The 20,321-nt window shown below is 42.2% G+C and overlaps 2 protein-coding genes and 1 long non-coding RNA gene across 5 annotated transcripts; 2 read left to right on the forward strand and 1 right to left on the reverse strand.

Annotated features, from left to right (window-relative positions):
• Nucleotides 1-53: 53 nt before the first annotated feature.
• On the forward strand, nt 54-5,080 carry srsf3b (serine and arginine rich splicing factor 3b). Its single transcript, XM_084928443.1, has 6 exons — nt 54-235; nt 779-989; nt 1,427-1,567; nt 3,560-3,598; nt 4,064-4,150; nt 4,928-5,080. The coding sequence occupies exons 2-6, from the start codon at nt 787-789 to the stop codon at nt 4,953-4,955; spliced, it is 498 nt and encodes a 165-aa protein (XP_084784569.1). The 5' UTR covers nt 54-235; nt 779-786; the 3' UTR covers nt 4,956-5,080.
• Nucleotides 5,081-7,201: 2,121 nt separating this feature from the next.
• Nucleotides 7,202-8,540, reverse strand: LOC146387098 (uncharacterized). The gene is made up of 2 exons (XR_014800261.1): nt 8,084-8,540; nt 7,202-7,548 (listed from the first exon to the last, which is right to left on the reverse strand). It is a non-coding gene; the product is annotated as an uncharacterized LOC146387098 (long non-coding RNA).
• Nucleotides 8,541-15,905: 7,365 nt separating this feature from the next.
• On the forward strand, nt 15,906-18,846 carry cdkn1a (cyclin dependent kinase inhibitor 1A). Of its 3 annotated transcripts, none has more exons than XM_084928447.1 (3): nt 15,906-16,090; nt 17,990-18,440; nt 18,523-18,846. In XM_084928447.1, exons 2-3 carry the CDS (start codon nt 17,999-18,001, stop codon nt 18,576-18,578), a joined length of 498 nt encoding a protein of 165 aa, XP_084784573.1. In that variant the 5' UTR covers nt 15,906-16,090; nt 17,990-17,998; the 3' UTR covers nt 18,579-18,846. The 3 variants fall into 3 exon arrangements, with proteins under 3 accessions (XP_084784573.1, XP_084784571.1, XP_084784572.1); XM_084928445.1 differs by lacking the exon at nt 15,906-16,090 and adding an exon at nt 17,602-17,658; XM_084928446.1 differs by lacking the exon at nt 15,906-16,090 and adding an exon at nt 17,607-17,658 and having other exon boundaries at nt 17,995-18,440.
• The last annotated feature ends 1,475 nt before the right edge of the window (nt 18,847-20,321 follow it).

Raw genomic sequence — 20,321 nt, forward strand, 5'->3', positions numbered from 1 at the left:
AAACAAAACATTCCTCTGAAGGTCATGTACAGGGACTGGATAGAGTGAAAAGGCAGCCAAAACGTGGACAACTGTTGTTGGGGGGGGCAAAGGAAGGAGGCGACATTAACCCCGCCCTCTCGAAAGTGGCATCCTGTTAATCCACTGACGTCACGCCATTTTCCACCGAAGACGAAAAGGCACAATTTAGCCGGATCACAATCGATAATCTGAGCTGATATTTACACCTAAAACGGTAGCGTTTCAATTTATTGCGTTGTTATATGTTTGTAAAACGACCTGTTGTGAGTTTACTTCATATATGTGAATGTATAGTATAAATTTCTGCGGCTGCTAGCCGAGTGCTGCTACCGCTGAGTAGGCCTCGGTAGGCGGCAGCCATTTTAGCTCCCTGTAAATAAGCTGTTAGCCTCGAAACACAATGCAGCGTCGAATATGCAACAATATAGTTGGAAATATAAAGCAAACGAGTTAACTAAGACATTTGGGATTCGCTTCGTCTGGCTGTCTGTTTTTGTTCGTTTGTGTTTTAAGTTTCCGTTAGCATAACCTGCAAATCCAGCGCAGAAAGTAGGCCAAGCTTGTGGGTCATTAGGTAGCATGTATTGCACTGTGGTAAATGGCTAAGTGAGAGAGAGTGTGACCAGTCTTTGTAGTGTATGTAGTGTAAAGCGCTTTGGAGTCCATAGGGACTAAGTAAAGCGCTATACAAATACAGGCCATTTACCAGTCTTTGTCTTAGAGCCAAAACATTAATATTATTCTGCTCATTTTTCAGATACAGTCATGCATCGTGACTGTCCCCTTGACTGCAAGGTCTACGTTGGAAATCTCGGCAACAATGGAAACAAGACAGAGTTAGAAAGAGCATTTGGCTACTATGGTCCTCTCCGGAGTGTTTGGGTGGCCAGGAACCCCCCAGGCTTCGCCTTTGTAGAGTTCGAAGATCCCAGAGATGCAACTGATGCCGTGCGGGAGCTTGATGGAAGGTAGGTGGCAACCTATGCGAATCAGTTTATGCATGCTCAATCATCCAGGTCAGGAAAGTGGATTCTGTTAATCTGGACCTGGCGTTTTCAGTGGAAGATGATGAAACGTTTCTTACTGAAAACACTGCATCCACATGAATAGTCTACTTAAGTGAAGGTATTGCTATTGGATCGGTACTACTCTTTCCTCCAAGTTCAGGACACTGCTCCCATTCCGCAGAAAGGAGCGCTCCTCTCATGCAGTCACACTTTTAACAATGATAACATGTTATTGGTCATCACATATGTTACATTAGCAGACATTTAGACTACATTCAGACATTCAAATGATATATTCAGCCCACTGAAGTGTGCTAAGTAAGTCATTTTATTGGAAAAACGAGGAAAAATACTTTCTATTCATGTTTTTTTTTTTTTTTTTTCTTTTTCTTTTGCAGGACTTTGTGTGGCTGTCGGGTGCGTGTGGAGTTATCTACTGGCGAGAAGCGTAGCCGCACTCGAGGCGCTCCCCCTTCATGGAGCAGGCGTCCTAGAGACCGAGACGACTACAGGCGGCGTAGCCCACCACCCAGACGCAGGTGACCTACATGTTGTTGTTGGCCAGTAGACACGATAACCAATCTATTCTGCACTTTATTCTTGCTTGGTCACTTACCGGTTCAACTTTCTTGCCCACAGTACAGTTCCCTTTAATTGCATTTGGGTTTCCAGTGTAGGTATTTCTAGTGTTTGTGACCTTTTCTGGTGATTATATATTTGTGGGTGTTGCAATGCCTAAGGCTTGCAGATTCATCTTCATTGACATTAATGGTCATTTTATGGAAGGAGCTACACAGATAGTCATTCACCATCATGTAGTGGAAAAAGGGGCATTATTTCAGAATATAGAGAGGGCTGCCTTTCTGTTTCTGAGGCATCTAAAGTGTGGTCTGCAAGACCTAGGTTATACTTAAGGCACAAATGCTTCCTTTGAAACGCACATTTTTGTGCAGTCTCATTTTAACTGTTTTAAAAAGGCAAAAATGGGTGTGGGGAAACAGATTTAGGCAGTCAGTAAAAGTATAGGCTAAGTATAAGTATACATTTTGGGGGGAATAAAAGTGCCAAATGTGATGCAATTTTTTTTCTTTTTGTTTGAGGATGCTTTTTATTTTTCATCTATATTAATAAGAATGAACCCGTTGCAGAGCCACCACCATGCCTCTTCTCACCACCCTCTGAGTCAATCAACTAGTCCTCTTTCAGCATCATGTGACTGCTGATCATCGGGCCGCAATCAGCTTGGCTGGTGCTGTCACATGACCCAGGCATGGCCAGTCGTCAGGTTGCACCAGCCCATTGGTTCCTCAGCATGCCGTTCTCAACCTCCTCCTCCTTCAACCTTAACCCAAACGGCAGCGGCCACCTCACATTCCCGACCAATCAGCGTATTACGTTCCCAAATGTCTACAACCTACCAGCAGCAGCCTTCGGCTAACCAATTAAAGCAGGAAAAAAGCCACAGCCAGCCCCCATCTGCCTGCCACCTAATCACCTTGCAGCATCTGGCCAGTCCTATTCAGCCAATTCTACCCACCCGGCCGACAGTCTGCCTCCCTTTCGTCATTTCTAGCTTGTTGAAAACCAAAAATACTAGTAAGTTTTCCTGCTTCATTCAGTACACTGCTGATTACAGTTTTAAAAGTGAAGAGACAGCTGGTTTAAAAGGGTTGTTCTTTTTTTTTTAATTATTATTATTTTAATCATAAGTTTGTCATTTTGTCGTCCACCATTTCTGTAGTCCTTGTTTCAAAGGGGGATGGACCAACATCAAATATCTGGAACGTCATGTTTCCAGAGATTTCGATGATAGATAATCATCTGGTATGTCTTGGGGCTCTGAGCAGAATTATGAAGTCACATCAAAACTTTCCTTAAACACCCCCTATGAATATCAGATCTTTTTGTGTGTGTGTGTGTGTGTGTGTTCCCGGTTTGAGATCTTAGCCTGGCTGTTTCACGAGGCTTATTCCCTGTGAAAAATAAATTTTGGTACCAATTTCCATTTCTGTACATTTTTCCCTTAAAGTGCAGTGGACTGAATTCATACAGATGGTGGCCCAAATGGTGTGCTGGGTTTTTGATTCCCCACATCACAGCCGATCCACAGTACGATATCAAACTACCTTAAGATGAAAATCCTGCTGGTGTTTCATGCCTCGGAGCTCTGAACCTACTGCTTATGAATCACGGGACGAATCCTAATCTGCATTTCAAAGTTAGACTGAAATATAATTGGACTTTATTGAAAGGTGCATGTGTTACTGTGGGAAAGGTGAGAGGTGGTTTCCTCTGCACCTGCCATCTTTATGTGCTGGGTCCACTGCCAGTGACTTCTGTTTTCTGGTTGAAGTCTTTGTTTTCCTTGGAAAAACATGCAAGTCGTTTACTTCCATTTTGAGTTCTTGAGATAGCCAAAGGGCTGTGCTGAGGGAGCCCCGTGTAAGAAAAGGAGTAAATAATGTGGAGTTCTACACAGTGATCAATCTATCTGTCTTCGTCCTTAACACGTTTGTATTTTCCCCGCGCAGATCCCCACGCAGGAGGAGCTTCAGCCGCAGCCGTAGCAGGCAAGTCATCTTTCACGCTGCATGAGATTAACTCTATAATTTCAGCATTGTGTATGCATGTGTTTTATTTGTAGCATACAGCTGTGTGATGCAGAAGTGTTGCACTAAACCTGACCTGCGTGGAAGCTGAAATGTTTTTTGCAGAGGTGCTTGTTTAACTTTACAGCCTGTTTGAACCTTTGTTGCTGTTTCTGTGGTGATGCAGTGTAAGCTCTGTGCTAATTGATATAACGTGGAAGGCAAAGTGGAGTCGGCTTACACTATGTGTACATATGCACACTTAATATATTCATGTTTACAGATTTCAGACCTTGTTTATGTGCATCTTTACACTAAATTAAATGTAATTTGAAATCAAACCATCTTTTTAAATATATCTAACTTGGTTAAACTGTTTTTGTTTTTAAAAAAATTGTTCTAAAAAAAGTTATAAAATTTTTATAATGGGATGTTTTTCTTCTTCAGGTCTTTCTCCAGAGACAGGAGGAGAGAGAGGTCCCTCTCCCGGGACAGGAACCATAAACCTTCGAGATCATTCTCTCGATCAAGAAGGTACTTGTACACCTTGAACTGTCTGAAGATTATTTCAGTCCATTAAAGTAGGGTTGTTAGCGACTCATCAAATAGACAAACATTATTTATTTAAATAAAATATTGTGATATTAATGTACAGTGACAGTGTTGGTTCTTAGCTGACCAAACTGAGATAAAGTCAGCTCGGCTGAAAAGCCATCCAACACCGGATACTCTTGTCAAAGCTGCCTCCTAATCCAGAGCAAGCAAATGTCTCCATCCCACCAGGAAAAAAAACAGGACAGCCACCTTCTTACAAAAAAACAAAAACACGACTTATTGCTATTCTTGGTGACTAAATGGTTGCCCAAAACTTGGGGGTGTTGCAGGTTTGTTGCTCTGTTTTATCCAGTTAGTTAAAGTAGGCTTTGAGCTTTGAAATTTAAAAAAGAGCTGATAAATTGCAGTATATGTTATTGCAATGTAAGTGAAGTATTGTGATGATAGCTTATCATAGGGTGTTTGGTGGCAGCACCTGTTTCTCTGCTGAAAGTAAAGAGATGTATGACCCAGAGTGTCCACCTCAGAGTAAACTGATCAATAACCACTCAGCTGAGTGTGTTGTGTGACATCAGTCTGCTGCTGTTGGTCACACGATTAATGAATCTGGCATCCTGTGGGTGTGGTGTTATACGCAGCACAAACACATTTCAGGTGCATTTAAAACCCAATTTGATTGTTTGTGATTGGTGAAGGGCGCTTTAATGCAAAAATGAGCTGAAATGTATTTATTTTTTGTCTTGTTCTCCCTCACAGCCGCTCCAGGTCTAATGGCAGAAGATAAGAGGTCTGCCAGGTGTAAAGGGAGCTGAAGATGAACGGTTTTACGGGCTTTCCCGTTTCGTATGATGGACTCATCATGACCGTGAGGTCACTTTTGTCTTTCTTTTTTTCTTTTTTCTTTTTTTTTTAAAGAAAACAACAACAATCAAGCATTTTAGTGTCCCTCCCTTTTTCCTGTTGTGGTGACTTTCAAATACAGTGACTGGGCGTGTACAGGTATAATAGCTCACCTGTGCCACGTCTGTCTTGCTGGTCCTGAAACAGTAGTGCCACCCACCATTCCAGTTCACCAGTTAATCTCTGAGCTTTGTTTTCTTGAAGAATGTTCTGTGTAGTTAGACATCGTGTGAGTAGTCCGTCATTTTTCACTGTGTAAATGTCAGCATTTTTTAAAAAAAGAAAAAGATGGGATAAATCCCTTTTTGTTTGTTTGTAAGCCAACTATTTTTTTCTAGCTACACTCTTCATAATGAAGTTTCCATCTGTTAGTGGTTGGCTGTTTTTGTTTATTTTTTTTTAAAAAAAGGCAGCCTTTTCAAATGCAAATCTGTCCAGTGAATCAAAATAACTACAAGGAGCAGAGGTCAGATTTTTGTCTGTGAAGTTTTTCATTTTTTTCTTTTGTTTGATACTATGTGAAATTGTCTCAATTAAAAATACTGGTTGGTTTAAAAAAAAAAGTTGGGTTTTTTTGTATTTTTTTCCTCACACCTTTCCTGAGATTAATAAAGTACCAATGTACTTTGAGCATTTAACCCCCACCAGAGGGCGCTCTTGATGTGTGAAGAAGCCCAGAGCATTGTTTCAGCTGAATTAAAGATGTGCCTTTATTTAACCCTAGCTGCTTCGTAAATGAGGCTTCACTCTTTTTAAATAGCTTTCATAGCTTTATTTTCATTCGCAAGTATTACTTTTTTGCATTTAATATAAATCTCAAACAACTCTCTCTTCATTATAAGCAGTGCAATGAAGGTAAAATGAGTTTAAACCAATGACTGTATAAAAGATGGACGACGCGACACCGCCTCCTACCATTGTGCAAAAATGAAGCCAAAATATCCCGCTTGTGGAGGCTGCCATCTTGCAAATTTGGAGCCAGAGTCTGCGCAGTAGTGACTTGAGGTGGAGCGACTGTGTAACACTCCCGCCCACACACCCGCTGGACTTGACCGCAAACACGCCCCCCTACACTTTTTACGTAGCACCTGTGGTTCGAGTTTTTTGCTGGTTTATCGCGACTGACGACTCGTTTAATTAAGGTAAATACAACCATGTCACTGTTATAAAAAAAGACATACAGCTTATCATCTTATAGTTCTAAAATCGCTCTGTTGTTAATTCGTTTGCTACATTAGCCGCTAGCATACGCACTGTGTTGGAGGCTTGTTGCTAGCTAGTTAGCGATGCTACACACCTGCTACTCTTAATAGTCTTCAACACTTATGTTTTTTTATCCATTTTTAGACAGCGATTAGATCAGCTGCACACTCCACAGAGGCCCAGAGTTACTGTTAATATCAAAAATATAATGCTGTCCTTTGAGATTTTAACATAAGACTGTGAGTGTAATGGATCTAAAACTGTTTAAATCTCTAGTCTACAGCCTGGTAACATGGACACTTTAAAAACAGCAGCAGAACGTTTCAGTAGTGTAGTCTAATGTGTTCTTTTCATTTAATAATAATCCATATTATGTATAACAGCTACATTCACCCTGGAGAGAAACTAGTGAGGGAGACCATCAGGACCAAGCTGGGTTTCTGGGTCCAGAGGTTTGGAGAAACTTCTTCCCTTTCTTTCATCACAGCTGTCCTGTGCCAGAAGTTCTGTTGACCCACTGAAAGAGGCTTCATTTAAGAAACACCAGGAACACTGAAGCTCATCGCATTGATCAAGCAGGACTCATGATCTTCACCAGCAGCTCCCTCACAGGGAAATCTTCAGAGCTCCTCTGTAGGCCCGCCCCAGAAGATGGATAAACCCAGCATTTCATGAACACTGTGATGGAGACCTTTGGTTTGTGTAATGTTATAAATACTAGGATACTCCCCAGAGGCTCCGGACTTTTACATAAAGATATTATATTCAGTCCTGTAGAAAGTTATATATTTAAAAATATATGATCCTCTTTGGTTACTCTGGTATGAATAACTCTGCATCACTTTATGGTAAATAACCCACTATGTGCAAAAAACTGTGAAAGAATTCCAGATGACAAGTTTGTAGTTCAACATACAAGTAACGACCTTTGACTTTCATCAGGTTTTATTTAATTGTGTTAGAGAAACTCAAACGTGCTCTTCATGCAGCTGAGTACATCAAGTGTTTAAAACGGAAGCTGTGCAGGTCTGAGATACAAACTGAGGTCCTGTTAATGCTGATATATAGTGACACTGTTACATGGGTGATTAATCCTTTTGTTTTTTTGTGTTTAACTTTATCAATAAAACAGCTGCAGCTTTCACTGCAGCACATGTGGTACGTTAACCTTTGTACTGTTTTCATCAGTTCATTTTGCAGTTAACATGTGAACATGTTGGATGATCTGTCTGCTGTCACTGGGTGGTGCTGAGGTCTGAATCTGAGGGCAGCTCCTGTAATCACAAAGAGAACAGAACCATCAAACTCAAATATAAATTTTATCCCTCAAAATTGAAATAAAGCTGATTCTTCTGTCCTCACACACTCAGGATCTGAAGTTGTTCTCTTACATTTTTTTTTCAGTATTACAGTACACTATAGTACTTTAATCCATAGTTCCTGATTAATGAGGAGCTACAAGGTACAAGCTTTTTTTTTTTTTTTTTTTTTAAAGTTACTGTCTTTACAGATGTGGCAAGAGACTGAAAACATGCTGTTGTTTGCACATATTTAATAATCAGCTCTGCACAGGAGCTGAAGCAGAGTGCAGCCTGTTGCTTTTACAGTATAATACTTGTAATAAAAGTACAGTAACAGTAATTAGTGAGTAGCCCGGAGCGTTTCTCTTGATTTCTTTAGTAAATTCATTCACCTGCACGGGTTAGCTAAACGAACCCTGACAGCCGAGTCCTCATCTTAGCTAGCTAAGTCTCAGGACCGAGCTAAGGACGGTAGTTACGGATTAGCTTACAAACACGTTTAACTTACCGAAAAAGTGCAGCGGGGCCTCGGGTCCTTCTGTCGGGTAGTCCAGTTTACTGAAGAACACCTCAGGCTGTCAGGTTAAAACACTCGGTCGTGTTTTCGTAGCGTAAACGCTGGCCCTCCTCTCAGAGCCTACGCTCTATCTGCTATTCCCGAACAGAGATACGCAAGTTTCTCCGTGACTGCAGCTGCCAGTCAAAGCTGTTATGATGACGTTTCACCCCAATTTAACATCACCGCGGTAGGAATTAGAATCAAACTTATGGGAGAGGAGACCCCTTGGACATCAATCAGCGTGATGAGAACTATTGATAACAAAAGAAAGAATCTTTGGAAAAAAATTATCTGAGGAGAATAAATTTATTTTAGTCTGACCCCAGTCCCATCCGCTAACATGGAGGAGGCGGGGTTTATGACCTATACTGCAGCCAGACACCAGGGGGCGATAGAGACGTTTTGGCTTCACTTTTGGGGAGCTGTCCCGTTGTCCATGTTTTATACAGTCATTGGTTTAAACACCTTGGGTCAAATATTCAGAGCAACAGAGTCCAGGAAGGGTGGAGCAGGTGGAGATGAGTGTCAGGGGTCATTTTTGATAGGATTCAGCGAGAGTGCTCAATGCATCAGGGAAGAGACTCGATTGGAGGGGGTTACAACGGGAAACGTGGAAAATAAAATTTGCTTGTATGCAGACGACGTGCTGATAGCACTAGGAAACCCGGAAGAGGGAATCCCTCTGCTTATGGAAATACTGGAAGAATATGGCAGACTGTCTGGTTACAGACTAAACATTCAAAAAACTCAAAGCTTGACATTCTTTTTTAACCCCTCAAGACAATTGGTAGCAAGATATAGATTCGGATGGCATCAATCTCAATGGAGTACTTGGGGATCCTGCTGACAAAAGACCTTGTATTGTTGTATGAAGTTAATTATAATCGGGTGAACAAGAAGATATATAAGATAAGATAAGATAACTCTTTATTGTCATTGCACAGTCATACATAGTACAGTAGTACAATGAAATTGGAAAACTGTCCTACGTCGGCACTACATACAACACAACACGACACGATATGACACATCACAACGCAACACAAACAACACAACACAGTATATTAACTTAGTAAAAAAAAAAAGAAGAATAAGTGTATGTGTATTGCACACTGTTATTATTGCACATTAATTATTATTGCACCTTGTTATAAATATAAATATTATTATTGTTATTGTTTTAAACATTGTTACCTCCCCCCTAAAAAAGTCCAGGTAGGTAGCCAGTCAGGTCAGCTGTTTGCATTGATTAGGGCTATTGCCCTGTTGTAAAAGCTGTCCTTGAGTCTATTTGTTCGGGACCTCAGCAGCCGAAACCTCCTGCCAGACGGCAGCAGCTTAAACACCCGGTGTCCTGGGTGTGTACAGTCCCGTAGGATGCTGCGTGCCCTCTTGAGACAGCGAGTGCTGTACAGGTCCTTCAGGGAGGGAAGAGGATGTCCAATGATTTTTTGGGCCATATTGATGACCCTCTGGAGTGCCTTTCTGTGTGCTGTGGTGCAGCTGGAGAACCATACACCGATGCAATATGTCAGCACACTTTCAATGGAGCAGCGGTAGAAGACGGTCAGCAGCTCCTTCTTCAGGTCCATTTTTCTGAGGATTCTCAGAAAGTGGAGACGCTGTTGGGCCTTCTTTAAGACCGCAGAGGTGTTAGAGCTCCATTGGAGGTCTTTGTCTATGTGCACACCCAGAAACTTGAAACTGGAGACCCTTTCCACACACTCCCCGTTGATGCTGACAGGCTGCAGCTCGGACTTCCTCCTTCTGAAGTCAACTACCAGTTCTTTTGTCTTGGTGGTATTGAGGTCCAGGTTATTATCTACACACCAATCTGTCAGCCTCTGAACTTCAGCTCTGTACGCCGTCTCATCTCCCCCTGAGATGAGCCCCACCACGGTGGTATCATCTGCAAACTTGATGACTGTGTTGTCTGGTTGGGAACTAACACAGTCATGTGTGTACAGAGTGTACAGTAGAGGACTCAGTACACAGCCTTGTGGAGAGCCGGTGTTGAGGCTGAGGGCTGAGGAAAGATGAGGCCCCACTCTAACTCTCTGTACACGGTCTGAGAGGAAGTCTCTGATCCAGCGGCAGGTGGTAGAAGGAAGTCCGATTTCCAGCAGTTTATGAAGATCTGGAGAGGTGGGGTCTGCTCCACCTCGATCTGGCCAGCAGAATTAGAGCGATAAAGATAAATATCCTCCCAAAGCTGCTATATTTGTTTGCAGCACTTCCAGTGGAGGTTCCAGCAAAACAATTTAGGGAGTGGGATATGCATTGCTCAAGATTCATATGGGGAAATAAAAGGCAGAGAGTGAGATATGCAATATTGCAGCTGCCTGGTGAGCGGGGGGGCATGGCCCTACCGTGCTTTGAGGATTACTATCTGGCAGCCCAGATCAGACCTCTAGTGTGCTGGTGTAACTAAGTATGAGGCAAAATGGAAGGACATTGAGCTTTCTTTGATGGATTTCCCAATACAGTCTGTTCTGGGGTCTCTTGAGAGTTTGCCACAGGCATATCAGATGCAAAATTTCTGTGTAAGTTTTTCTCTGAAAAAATGGGCAGATGTGATTAAAATTTTTGGTCTTAATAGGGAAATAGGGTTGCTGGGATGGCCAGCGTATCTCCCACGCTTCCTTCCAGCATTGTTAGACCATAAATTCAGGGAGTGGTCCAGGCATGGAATCACTGCAGTCTGTAAGATAGTTAAGCATGGGGAGCTGATAAATTTTGAGGACGTGTCAGATTTACGAGATCGGCAGGGAAGATTTTTATCGCTACCTACAGGTTCGGAGCTTCTTCCGGAAGGAAGTTAGAATGCCTGACGCAGATGCTAGTGGGGTGATCCAAATATTTATGGATGCTTATGGTGAGAACATTATAAGAGGTACTACAGGCAAAGTGTATAGAAGTTTTATAGCTATGAAAAAGACCTCAACAAGATATGTCAGTCATCGATGGGAAATAGAAGCAGGTATAACTATCTCAGAGGAAGATTGGTCGCGGATGTGGAAGAATGTGTTATCTACCACAAATTCTTTAACATGGCGAGATCTTGGATGGAAGAATTTAATTAGATTCTTCATCACACCAAAGGAGAAATCCAAAATAAGTGGTTCAGGCGCTTCATGCTGGAGGGAGTGCGGGGAGGTCGCTGCAGGTTGCTTCTATGTCTTCTGGTCATGCCCTAAACTGAAGACCTTTTGGGAGGAGATTAAACAACTGGTGATGTATGTGCTGGAAGTAACACTGGACTTCTCCTTTAGTACCATGTACCTTGGGAATATCCCTGAGGATATAAATAAAAGAGACTCACACTTACTGAAAATAATTATGGTTGCATACAAAAAGGCAATTACTAAATGTTGGTTACAGACAAGCCCCCCCGCACGGAAGCTGGTCATAGACATTATTAACACAATTCATCATATGGAACTGATTACCCTCTCACTGCAGCTGCAGAAGGAGAAAGGAGAGAGTTTGGGAAAGATTGGATCATTATACGTTAAAAGACTAGAAACTGATACCTGTGTGATGCAGAGGGACAGCTGTGAATTTGTTTGAATGGAACATGCACCTGTGTAATATGTAATATATGCAAGTAAAACGAGGCGATGTGAACATATGTGAATGTGTTGGTTTCCCTTGCCCTCTTTAGTTCTGTATGTAAAATAAGATGAAAATCAATAAAGAGAAAGTATTACAAAAAAAAAAGGATTCAGCGAGCGTGAAAGGGATGGTAGTGAGACCTGCTATTGGGTATGGTTTGGAGAAGTGAGAAAGCTGAGCAGAAAAGAGGAAAACCTGAGAGAAGATTCTTGAAGGAGGGCATGCGAGTTAGTGAGATGGAGACAGATCCACAATGGTGACCCTTAAAAGAAGAAGACCACATTTAACAAAAAGCTCACTCAGAGCAACCTGTTGAATCCACTTCCAGCTGGTGGCGCTGTTGGGATTTTTTCCTTCTGATTTGTTGAACATCATTTTCTGTTGCATGGTTTCACTTCAGGTAGTTCAAACTCCACATTAGTACAGGTTTCCCCATATTTGTCCTCGTTTATGTAATAAATAATGCACAAAGGGTCTTTTAAAAAAAAAAAAAATATATATATATATATATATATATATATATGATGTCCTTGATGTCCTTGTGCTATTGATAAAGTCGTGTGCAGGCTCTTGAAAGCGTCTGAAAACCGTGCTAATACTGAAAATAGTAGCTAAGAGTGAAAGCGTAACATGACGCATAAGGGTGCTTCACACAGTTTCATTCACTAAATTTAAAGCTGTGGGTGGCGGACTTTATTTAAGACATCCCGCCACAGCTCTCACGCTGTCCAGTAACTTTTCCTGGGTTACACCCAGCTCCAGCTGTTCACGCTCACAGTCCACGTGAAGCCGGCATAACGGAGACTTGAGTTCTCAAATCTGCGCGCGCTTTTCCGCAATTACTCAAGCCCATGTGACGTCACTGGAACGATGACTCTGCATCCACGGCGACGGGAAGCCACTCTTTGAGCCTTAATCTTGGGACTGCTGCAGATTTAGATAGAAAAACAGTTATTTGCACATCCCGTATGCATGTCGTAACATGGTGCTGTCATACAGCACACTGGACCGATAGTTCTGTAAATGTTTTTCCTCTGTGTTTATGCCAGAATTTGGACACTTTGGCATATCTAAATAACTTTAATGTTTTTTTGCAGCGGGATGGTAAAATCAGTAACCCTCTATTCATTTTTGAAGGCTACATAATTGTGTGCTTTGCAGGGTGCTTTGTCAGGACATGCTGTGCTCCCAGGTCAAAGTGTCAACATCCAGTATGTACAGTAGAAAGCTGAAGCAAATCTGTTTCCCTGAAATGCTCGTTGCTGAAATATGGGTTATTTAACTGTAAGCATAATTAATAACAAACAGGTTTTAACATTTTAATGAGATCATACACAAGTACTTGATTTTGATTTTGTTGTATGTTTTCAGTATTACATAAGCATGGTGTCAGGTAAAATTGCAAAGAGCGGGACTTCCTTGATAAATATTTAACTAAGTGGTAGCTTACTTAGTCTATGCACTTCATTTGGTGCTATCTGTGAAACAAAGCTTTTACGGTGGGCGCAGAACAAAGACCTGAATAACACAATTTGATTAGGCCTGTGCACTGTGCCGCCGCCTCAGAGCTGAGCGATAATAGAGTGTCCACTCAGCTGCACGAGTGTAAAAGCAAATTAACTCCAGTGCATATCTCCACTGAGTATAACTTCCTAGCTGGTGTGTTGGTGTGCGTGTGTGTTTCTCTTGTGTCTCATCACTCAGTTACTTAACAAAGGACTCACTGTAGAGTCAGATCAGCTGGGCCTTTATACACCGAATCCTACAGTCTGGGCCCTTATTGTTGATGTTCTGGGAACTAGGCTTAAGGGCAGCATGATGGGGCTGGAGAGCATTGGGGACGGGGGTGTTGAAATAAACAGACATGACACAAGAGTGGGAGGAAAAGAAAAACCTTCCGGTACAGTATGTAACCGGTGTGGACCAGTACTCCTAGACTCATAGCCTAAAATGCAGCTTCTATCGTTTGCACTGATTTGTACAGTTTCAAACGAATCCTGTTCAACATGAAGATAAGCTGGACTGCAGGCGGAAGCGGCACATTCAGACTCACTGTTTGCCAGTGATGATCCAATAAAATGTAATAAAATGATGTAGAATAGTTAGAAATTAGATGAGTGTCAGTGGCTTGTGCATTGCTAAAAAGCTGCAAGTATAAAGTCTGATTATTATAAGCAGACTGTATTCCCTGCTGACACTTTCAGGGTGTTATTATTACATAACATTATTATGTATAGTTTATTACTGTCTTGTCACTGCTGCTAGTATAAGATTGGGTTTATTCTGTAAAACTTGAAGATATTTTCTGAACTAATTCTGTTTTTCTTTTTAGTTTTTTTATGTCAAAGTAAGTTGCACTCATGGGCCACTTCTTTAGTTACATTAGTTGCCTTAAATTTCCAATAAGCTGACTGATTTTGGTCCATATAGAAAAAAAAAACAGATACATGGGTAAATTTGCAAATCTATTACGTAAATGTCCCGTTTCACCACATCCAATGGTGCTCTATTGGGCTGAGATCTGGTGACTGTGGACACCATTGGAGTACAGTTGTTCAAGAAACTAGTTTGAGATGATTTGAGCTTTGCGACATGGTGCATTGGTCAGCAGCAATACTCAGGTAGGATGTGGTGTTTAAGTGATGCTCAGCTGGAACTAAAGGACCTAAAGTGTGTGAAGAATATATCCCTCCAGGCTATTACACAATCGACTGAGGTGTTGATACAAAGCAGGAGCATGGATGGATCCATTCTTTTGTGTTGCTTACAAAAAATCCTGAACATACAACCTGAATGTGGCAGCAGGAATTGAGACTCATCAGACCACGCAACATGTATCCAGTCTTTTAGTGTCCAGTTTTCATGACTCCATACCAATTTTAGCCTATGTTTCCTCCTCTTAGCTGACAGGAGTGGTGCCCTGTGTGGCCTTCTGGTGGTCTTCCTCCCCTCACCTTCAACCGGTTACAGCAGATGGTTGTCCCTCCCTCAGCTTGCTTCTGTCAGAGGTTTCTTCCTGTTAAAGGGGAGTTTTTCCTTCCCAGAAGTGCTTGCTCATGAGGGGGTGGGGGTGTCCTCTAACTGATGGGGTTTTCTCATATTACTGTAGGGGTTCTACCTTACAATGTAAAGTGCCTTGAGGTGATTGTTGTTGTTATTTGACACCGTGTAAAGAAACAATTTTAACTGAACTGAGTTGAATAACTTGAGTATAACGTGTGGTTATGTGAGTTTATGTTGCCTTCCTATCAGCTCGAAGCAGTCTGTCCATCCTCCTCTGACATCAACAAGGCATTTTCACCCAGAGAACTGCTGCTTGCTGGGTATTTTCTCTTTTCTGGACAATACTGCAAACCCTGGAGATGTTTATGTGGGAAAATCCCAGCACAGCAGCACTTTCTGAAATACAAAGACCAGCCCATCTGGCACCAAATTCCCTTAAATCACTTTTCTTCCCCGTTCTTATGCTTACTTTAAACGTTACCAGGTCATCTTCATCGTGTCTACACATCTAAATATATTGAGTTGCCACCATATGATTGGCATATTAGATATTGACCTTAACAAACTGTTGAACATGTGTACCTAATGAAGTGGCCGGTGAATGTTGTCATATATAGAAGTGGTCGATACATATAGTGAGTTTTTTGGGGAGGGGGGGTTACCACAGGAAGGATATATTTAAATTGGACACAGGTACAAAGAGCGCATGAGTGCAATTACCCAGTGTAGTTCCATTTACTGTTTACGAGTTTCTCCACTTTTACTTCTACTTTCTCCTTCGCTGCTGTCTGCTCTGTGATGTCAACAGAAACCGAAACGTCGCGTGACCTGTTTTAGAAATGGGAGGAAGCAAACGAGATGTGTCATTATAATGTATCCTGGAAACGGGACAAGTATACGCACCGCTGCGCTCTGTCATGCGCACTGAGAGGCAGGGAGAGACGGGGAGGGGGAGGCTGAGCTGGGCAGTGTCCTGAACTGGAATTTCCTCTCGTCTTCTACCCGTGCCAAGCTTCACGTGCGCTCGTGTGTTTACCGGGCCAAATCCACGTGTGCGAGTCCCCCGAGTCTCCACCTCTGGACTGGAGAGGAGGGTACCCGAGCTCATAAAAGTTTAGCAGGAGTCCGTGTCTGTAAGAAATCTTAGGAGAAAGTGTCACGGAGAAGTATTTTCCTGTGAATCTGCTGGGTTACATAGCATCAGCTTCGGGCGTTTATTTACTTCAGAGCTGCTGTGAAGACTGGAAATCAGAAAAACAGCAAGATAAGGTGGATAACAGTCAGGTTTCCCCCAGCAAGTTTGAAATAAGGAAGATTTTTTTGTCTTTGAATGAAAATGTAAGTAAAACAAAAAATTTGAATTTTTGCGCTTTGGTGTGTTCACTTGTGATTGGCCTGTTAGTGTATACAACTCTAAAAAAAAAAATCTCTGTTTACATTATATAGCTATACAACCTGTAATGTTACAGGAGCTACTTTTAGGTTCAGTCCTAACTATATGTTTTATCTTCTTTTTTTTTAAAATCTTCATTATTTATTTGTTCGTTTAATCCCATAAATTACACCTTTCCATGATTACCGCCGTCCCCGTGTTGTTGGGTTTGTATGTCTTTTAGCTGGTTTCAGTGTATCAACTCAAAACTTTACCAAAGCTTCCCGCACGGTTGTTTTTACGTGTGTGTGTGGTTATGATTCATTGGTGTGCAGGGGTGGTGGTGGTGGTGGTAAGGTCTCCAGACAGTGACAGCGCAGTTTGGCCGGCCAGCACGAGTTCCAGCCTCACGTGGACCCGTGTAGTAAACTGGGCAGGGTCCGAGCCGGTTCCAGCGCCGCCCGTGCATGACTCGTTCTCCCGCCACTCGCTTGAATCACTCCGCCCTCTCCTCTCACGCCGCGTCACGCGCGTGACTGAGTGGATGGAAATGGGAGAGTGTGAGGAGGATAGTGTCTACAAGCTGTGTATCCACCCTCTCCCAAAGTGTTTCAGTGTTTCTGATGTTTTACTTCATTCTGGATGAATTGGATTTATTTTTGGCTCCCCAGTTTTTCCCAGTATAAGGAGTCATTTTAAAGCCCGTGTTTATTGAAAGCTTTGTTGAAAATAACAATGGACTTAAGTCAAGTCAAGTCAAGTCAACTTTATTTGTCAATTCTGCCACATGTACAGGACATACAGAGAATAGAAATTACGTTACTCTCAAACCCTAGATTGAAAAAATGCAAATAAAATAATTAAAAATAAAAATTTAAATAAATACAATACAATTTTACATATAACAAGAAAGCTATGCAATATACATTAATACATACATACATAATTAAGGTGCCAGTGAACAGTTATCAGGTTGTGTTGATGGATTTGCTTCTCTGCCTCATCTGCACTTCTCTTCATCGTCATTATTTTCATCACTTATTAAACTCTAATCAGAGTGACCTCTCCCCCTCCTGCTGTTCTCAGCTGGATAATCATGATGGGAACTGCTTCTCATGATTGTTCCCTGAAAAGAAAATCCTGGGAATTCTGCCCAGTACTTCCCGGATGGCCTTAATGACATCCACCTGAGACACACCTGATTCCTTCCTGTAGCCTTCGCAGTAAAGTGTTTGCTGTTTGTAAGTCCCGTCCAGATCTGCAGATGTGGAAATAGGATTCACAAATCACCGCCTCTGATTTTTAATCTGCAGGGGGCCTGATACTGCCACCTGGTGGTGATTCTTGGTGTTTGCGCTCTTGGTCGCTGCTTAGGACTTGTCCTTACATGTCTGGATGAGATTATGCCCTGGCATGTACCAGTGATTCAGAGAGAGGGAGGAGTGCTCAGTGAGTCACTGCCTTAGTATAAAAAGCTGCCCAGTGAGACCAGTGTGTTAGTTCACTGAGGAGCTTTACGCTGGTTTGAAAGATGGTGAGACTGATTTTTACTTTCATACTCGAGACAGTATCAAGTAACTGAGATGGATGCACTTGTAATGGATTACAGAGCTCATTTTGCTTGGTTTAGAATAAGACTGGCGCTGATGTTCCTCTCCTCTCAGAGAAGTCACTGCATGTTTTACTTGTGCAACATTTCATCAGCACCGAGTGTCTGGGAAGATTAGTCTCATCGCTGGAGATGCTTAATTAATGGAGACAAAATTAACTTTCAAATATGCCATGCCTGGTTTATTATTGTTGCTACTTTTTTAAACGCCAATCAGTGTTACTCTAACCAGAGATCTTCTTTCTGTTTCCATCAGTGTAGAGTGATGGCTTCTCACAAGCGAATCTTGGGGGTTCTGAGAAAAAGACCAGCCCGGAGAAACCTGTTTGGGCCTGTGGACCGAGAGCAGCTACAGGTGGAGTACCAGGCTGCCATGCGTAACGACCTTCAGGAGGCTTCAAAGCGGTGGGGCTTTGACTTTAGCTTGGACAAGCCTCTGGAGAGCAGTGATTTCCAATGGGAAGGTGTCCCGAGCACTAGGGTGCCTCTGCTCTACAGGTCCTGTTTGCGGGATCTCGGACAAGCTGAAGGCCAAAGGTCAGCAGCAACAGTTACTCCCAAGAGAGGGAGGGTGGAGATGGCACAGAGCGAGAAGGAGAACATCCCCGGTACGCCGGGGAAATGCACGCATAGCCAGGAGATGCTGGAGAAAACACCGGAGAAGGGCGAGAACACGGGACTGAAGAGGAAGCAGACGAACATCACAGGTACGTGTAGCTGAAAGCGAGAAGTCTCGTCATTTTACGTGAGAGTGCATGAGCTTAAAATTCCTGCGCTTTATCCCAACAGATTTCTACCAGGCTAAAAGAAGAGTAGTGTGGATGCCCCGCAAAGCCGGCGAGTGATGTTCGGTGGAGAAACGCCAATATTCCAAGAGAACCTCACAGACAGGGCCACGCTCAGGAATCACACGTCCCGCACAGACTCTGGCCGTGCACCCAGGAGGGACCTCAACCACACGTCAATACAAAACACTTAATTAGGGTACTGTAGTCACTCTGAGGAGATTGGTGTTTTTTTCCCTCAGTGGCAAGAATGCGACATTTGAGCAGAGAAGATTAACAGTAATCTCTGGAATCAGTGGATTTACACTCATTTGGGGAAGGGGGGGGGGGGGGGCGGGGGGTGCCAAAGTGTTGACCGACTGCACATTCAGCCGCACTGAAAGCACAGTCACATCCGCTGGAGATGTGTCGATTAAAATCATCCAGTCTTATCATGTCTGTAAGCTGAGAGGACAAAGCTCTTTGGCTCCGTAGTTCAAATCCATTATTGTTTTTCTACAGCATTTTTTCTACATGTGTATCACAAGGGTTTACCAGTCGTCTTCTTTTTTTTTTACTGTCCGAAGTATGTTATACTTTTTATGTCCAGCTGTACACAGTGTTTTTATCGACCATCTTTTAATCAAAGGAAGATGCTTGAAGAGTTCTGACATCTCAAACACGCAGTTGCTTTGCTTAGATTGTAAAAGACAGAAGTGCCATCATGTCCTCTTCCATCCTTTTCCATCTACTTTACGTCAGCTGATTTTTGATGTCCTTCGGCTGCCCAGACTCTGATACTGATAACGTAGACTAGGAACACTTAAACACTTTTATTTAGTTATATATGTATAAGAGATTTATCTATAAAGTTAAATATGGCATTGTCAGGTAGCATAATCATTTAAACTGCAGTTTTGCACATAAACACCCAGTATCAAGTGCCTTTACTGGCATTTGTTTTTGGTATTTAAAGTTCCTTCATCAAAGGCAAATGTATACTAAGCTAAAATGACACATTTATTATTTTCACCGTGCAGTCTAACTAATGTTATGTTTTGTTTTGGGTTTTTTTGCCTTAAATTTGTTCTTTTTTCCCCCTCTTGGCACTTATTTATGTCTACATTAGCAAATCCTGCTGCTAGGGGTAATATGAATGGGTGTCACTGTGACGCTAACCCTCACCAACAGAAAGCTTACCAATGCTCCGAAGCTGAGAAAATAAGCGAATGACCCCAAACAACAAATGCACTTCTGTTTGTAGATGCTTGCGCACATTTCCTCTGTATTGTGTTTTGTTCAAGGCTACAAGTGAAAATCTCTGTCCTTATTTATTGTGAGATACGATGTCATGTGTTAATTTAGGTTTTGTTTAATTATTATGAAATCCAATAAAATGGTCAAATGAACCGCCTTGTGTCTTTAATGTGTCGTCACTTTACTTTTTAGTATCAACGGTAAAACTGTTCCTTAGTTTGGTTGAACCCTTGCAGTGTTGTGCAACAGTACAACAACTTGTCATTTCTCCATTAAGGCCATTATACACTCACTGGCCGCTTTATTAGGTACACTTCGCTAGCACTAGGTTGGATCTCTTTTTGTCTTCAGAAGTGCATTAACTCTTTGTAGCACAGATTCAACAAGGTGCTGGAAACAAACCTCAGAGATTTTGGTCCATGTTGACATGAAAGCATCACATATTTGGTGCAGATTTGTCAGCTGCATATCCATGATGCTCTATCACATCCCAAAGGTGCTCTACAGGATTGGGATCTGGTGACTGTGGAGGCCACTGTGGTGTTTTTTTTAATGTTAATCGGTTGG

Source organism: Perissodus microlepis, chromosome 5 (genome assembly GCF_051167445.1).
Source record: "Perissodus microlepis isolate ML-2025 ecotype Zambia chromosome 5, ASM5116744v1, whole genome shotgun sequence".
Classification (NCBI taxonomy): domain Eukaryota; kingdom Metazoa; phylum Chordata; class Actinopteri; order Cichliformes; family Cichlidae; genus Perissodus; species Perissodus microlepis.

Bases quoted from the DNA above. Each gene is read 5' to 3' on its own strand.
- cdkn1a (XM_084928445.1), top strand. The intron at 18,441-18,522 runs GTACGTGTAGCT...TTATCCCAACAG, and splicing joins GAAGCAGACGAACATCACAG to ATTTCTACCAGGCTAAAAGA.
- srsf3b (XM_084928443.1), top strand. From the start codon at position 787: ATGCATCGTGACTGTCCCCTTGACTGCAAGGTCTACGTTGGAAATCTC. The intron at 990-1,426 runs GTAGGTGGCAAC...TTTCTTTTGCAG, and splicing joins GTGCGGGAGCTTGATGGAAG to GACTTTGTGTGGCTGTCGGG. The intron at 1,568-3,559 runs GTGACCTACATG...TTCCCCGCGCAG, and splicing joins AGCCCACCACCCAGACGCAG to ATCCCCACGCAGGAGGAGCT.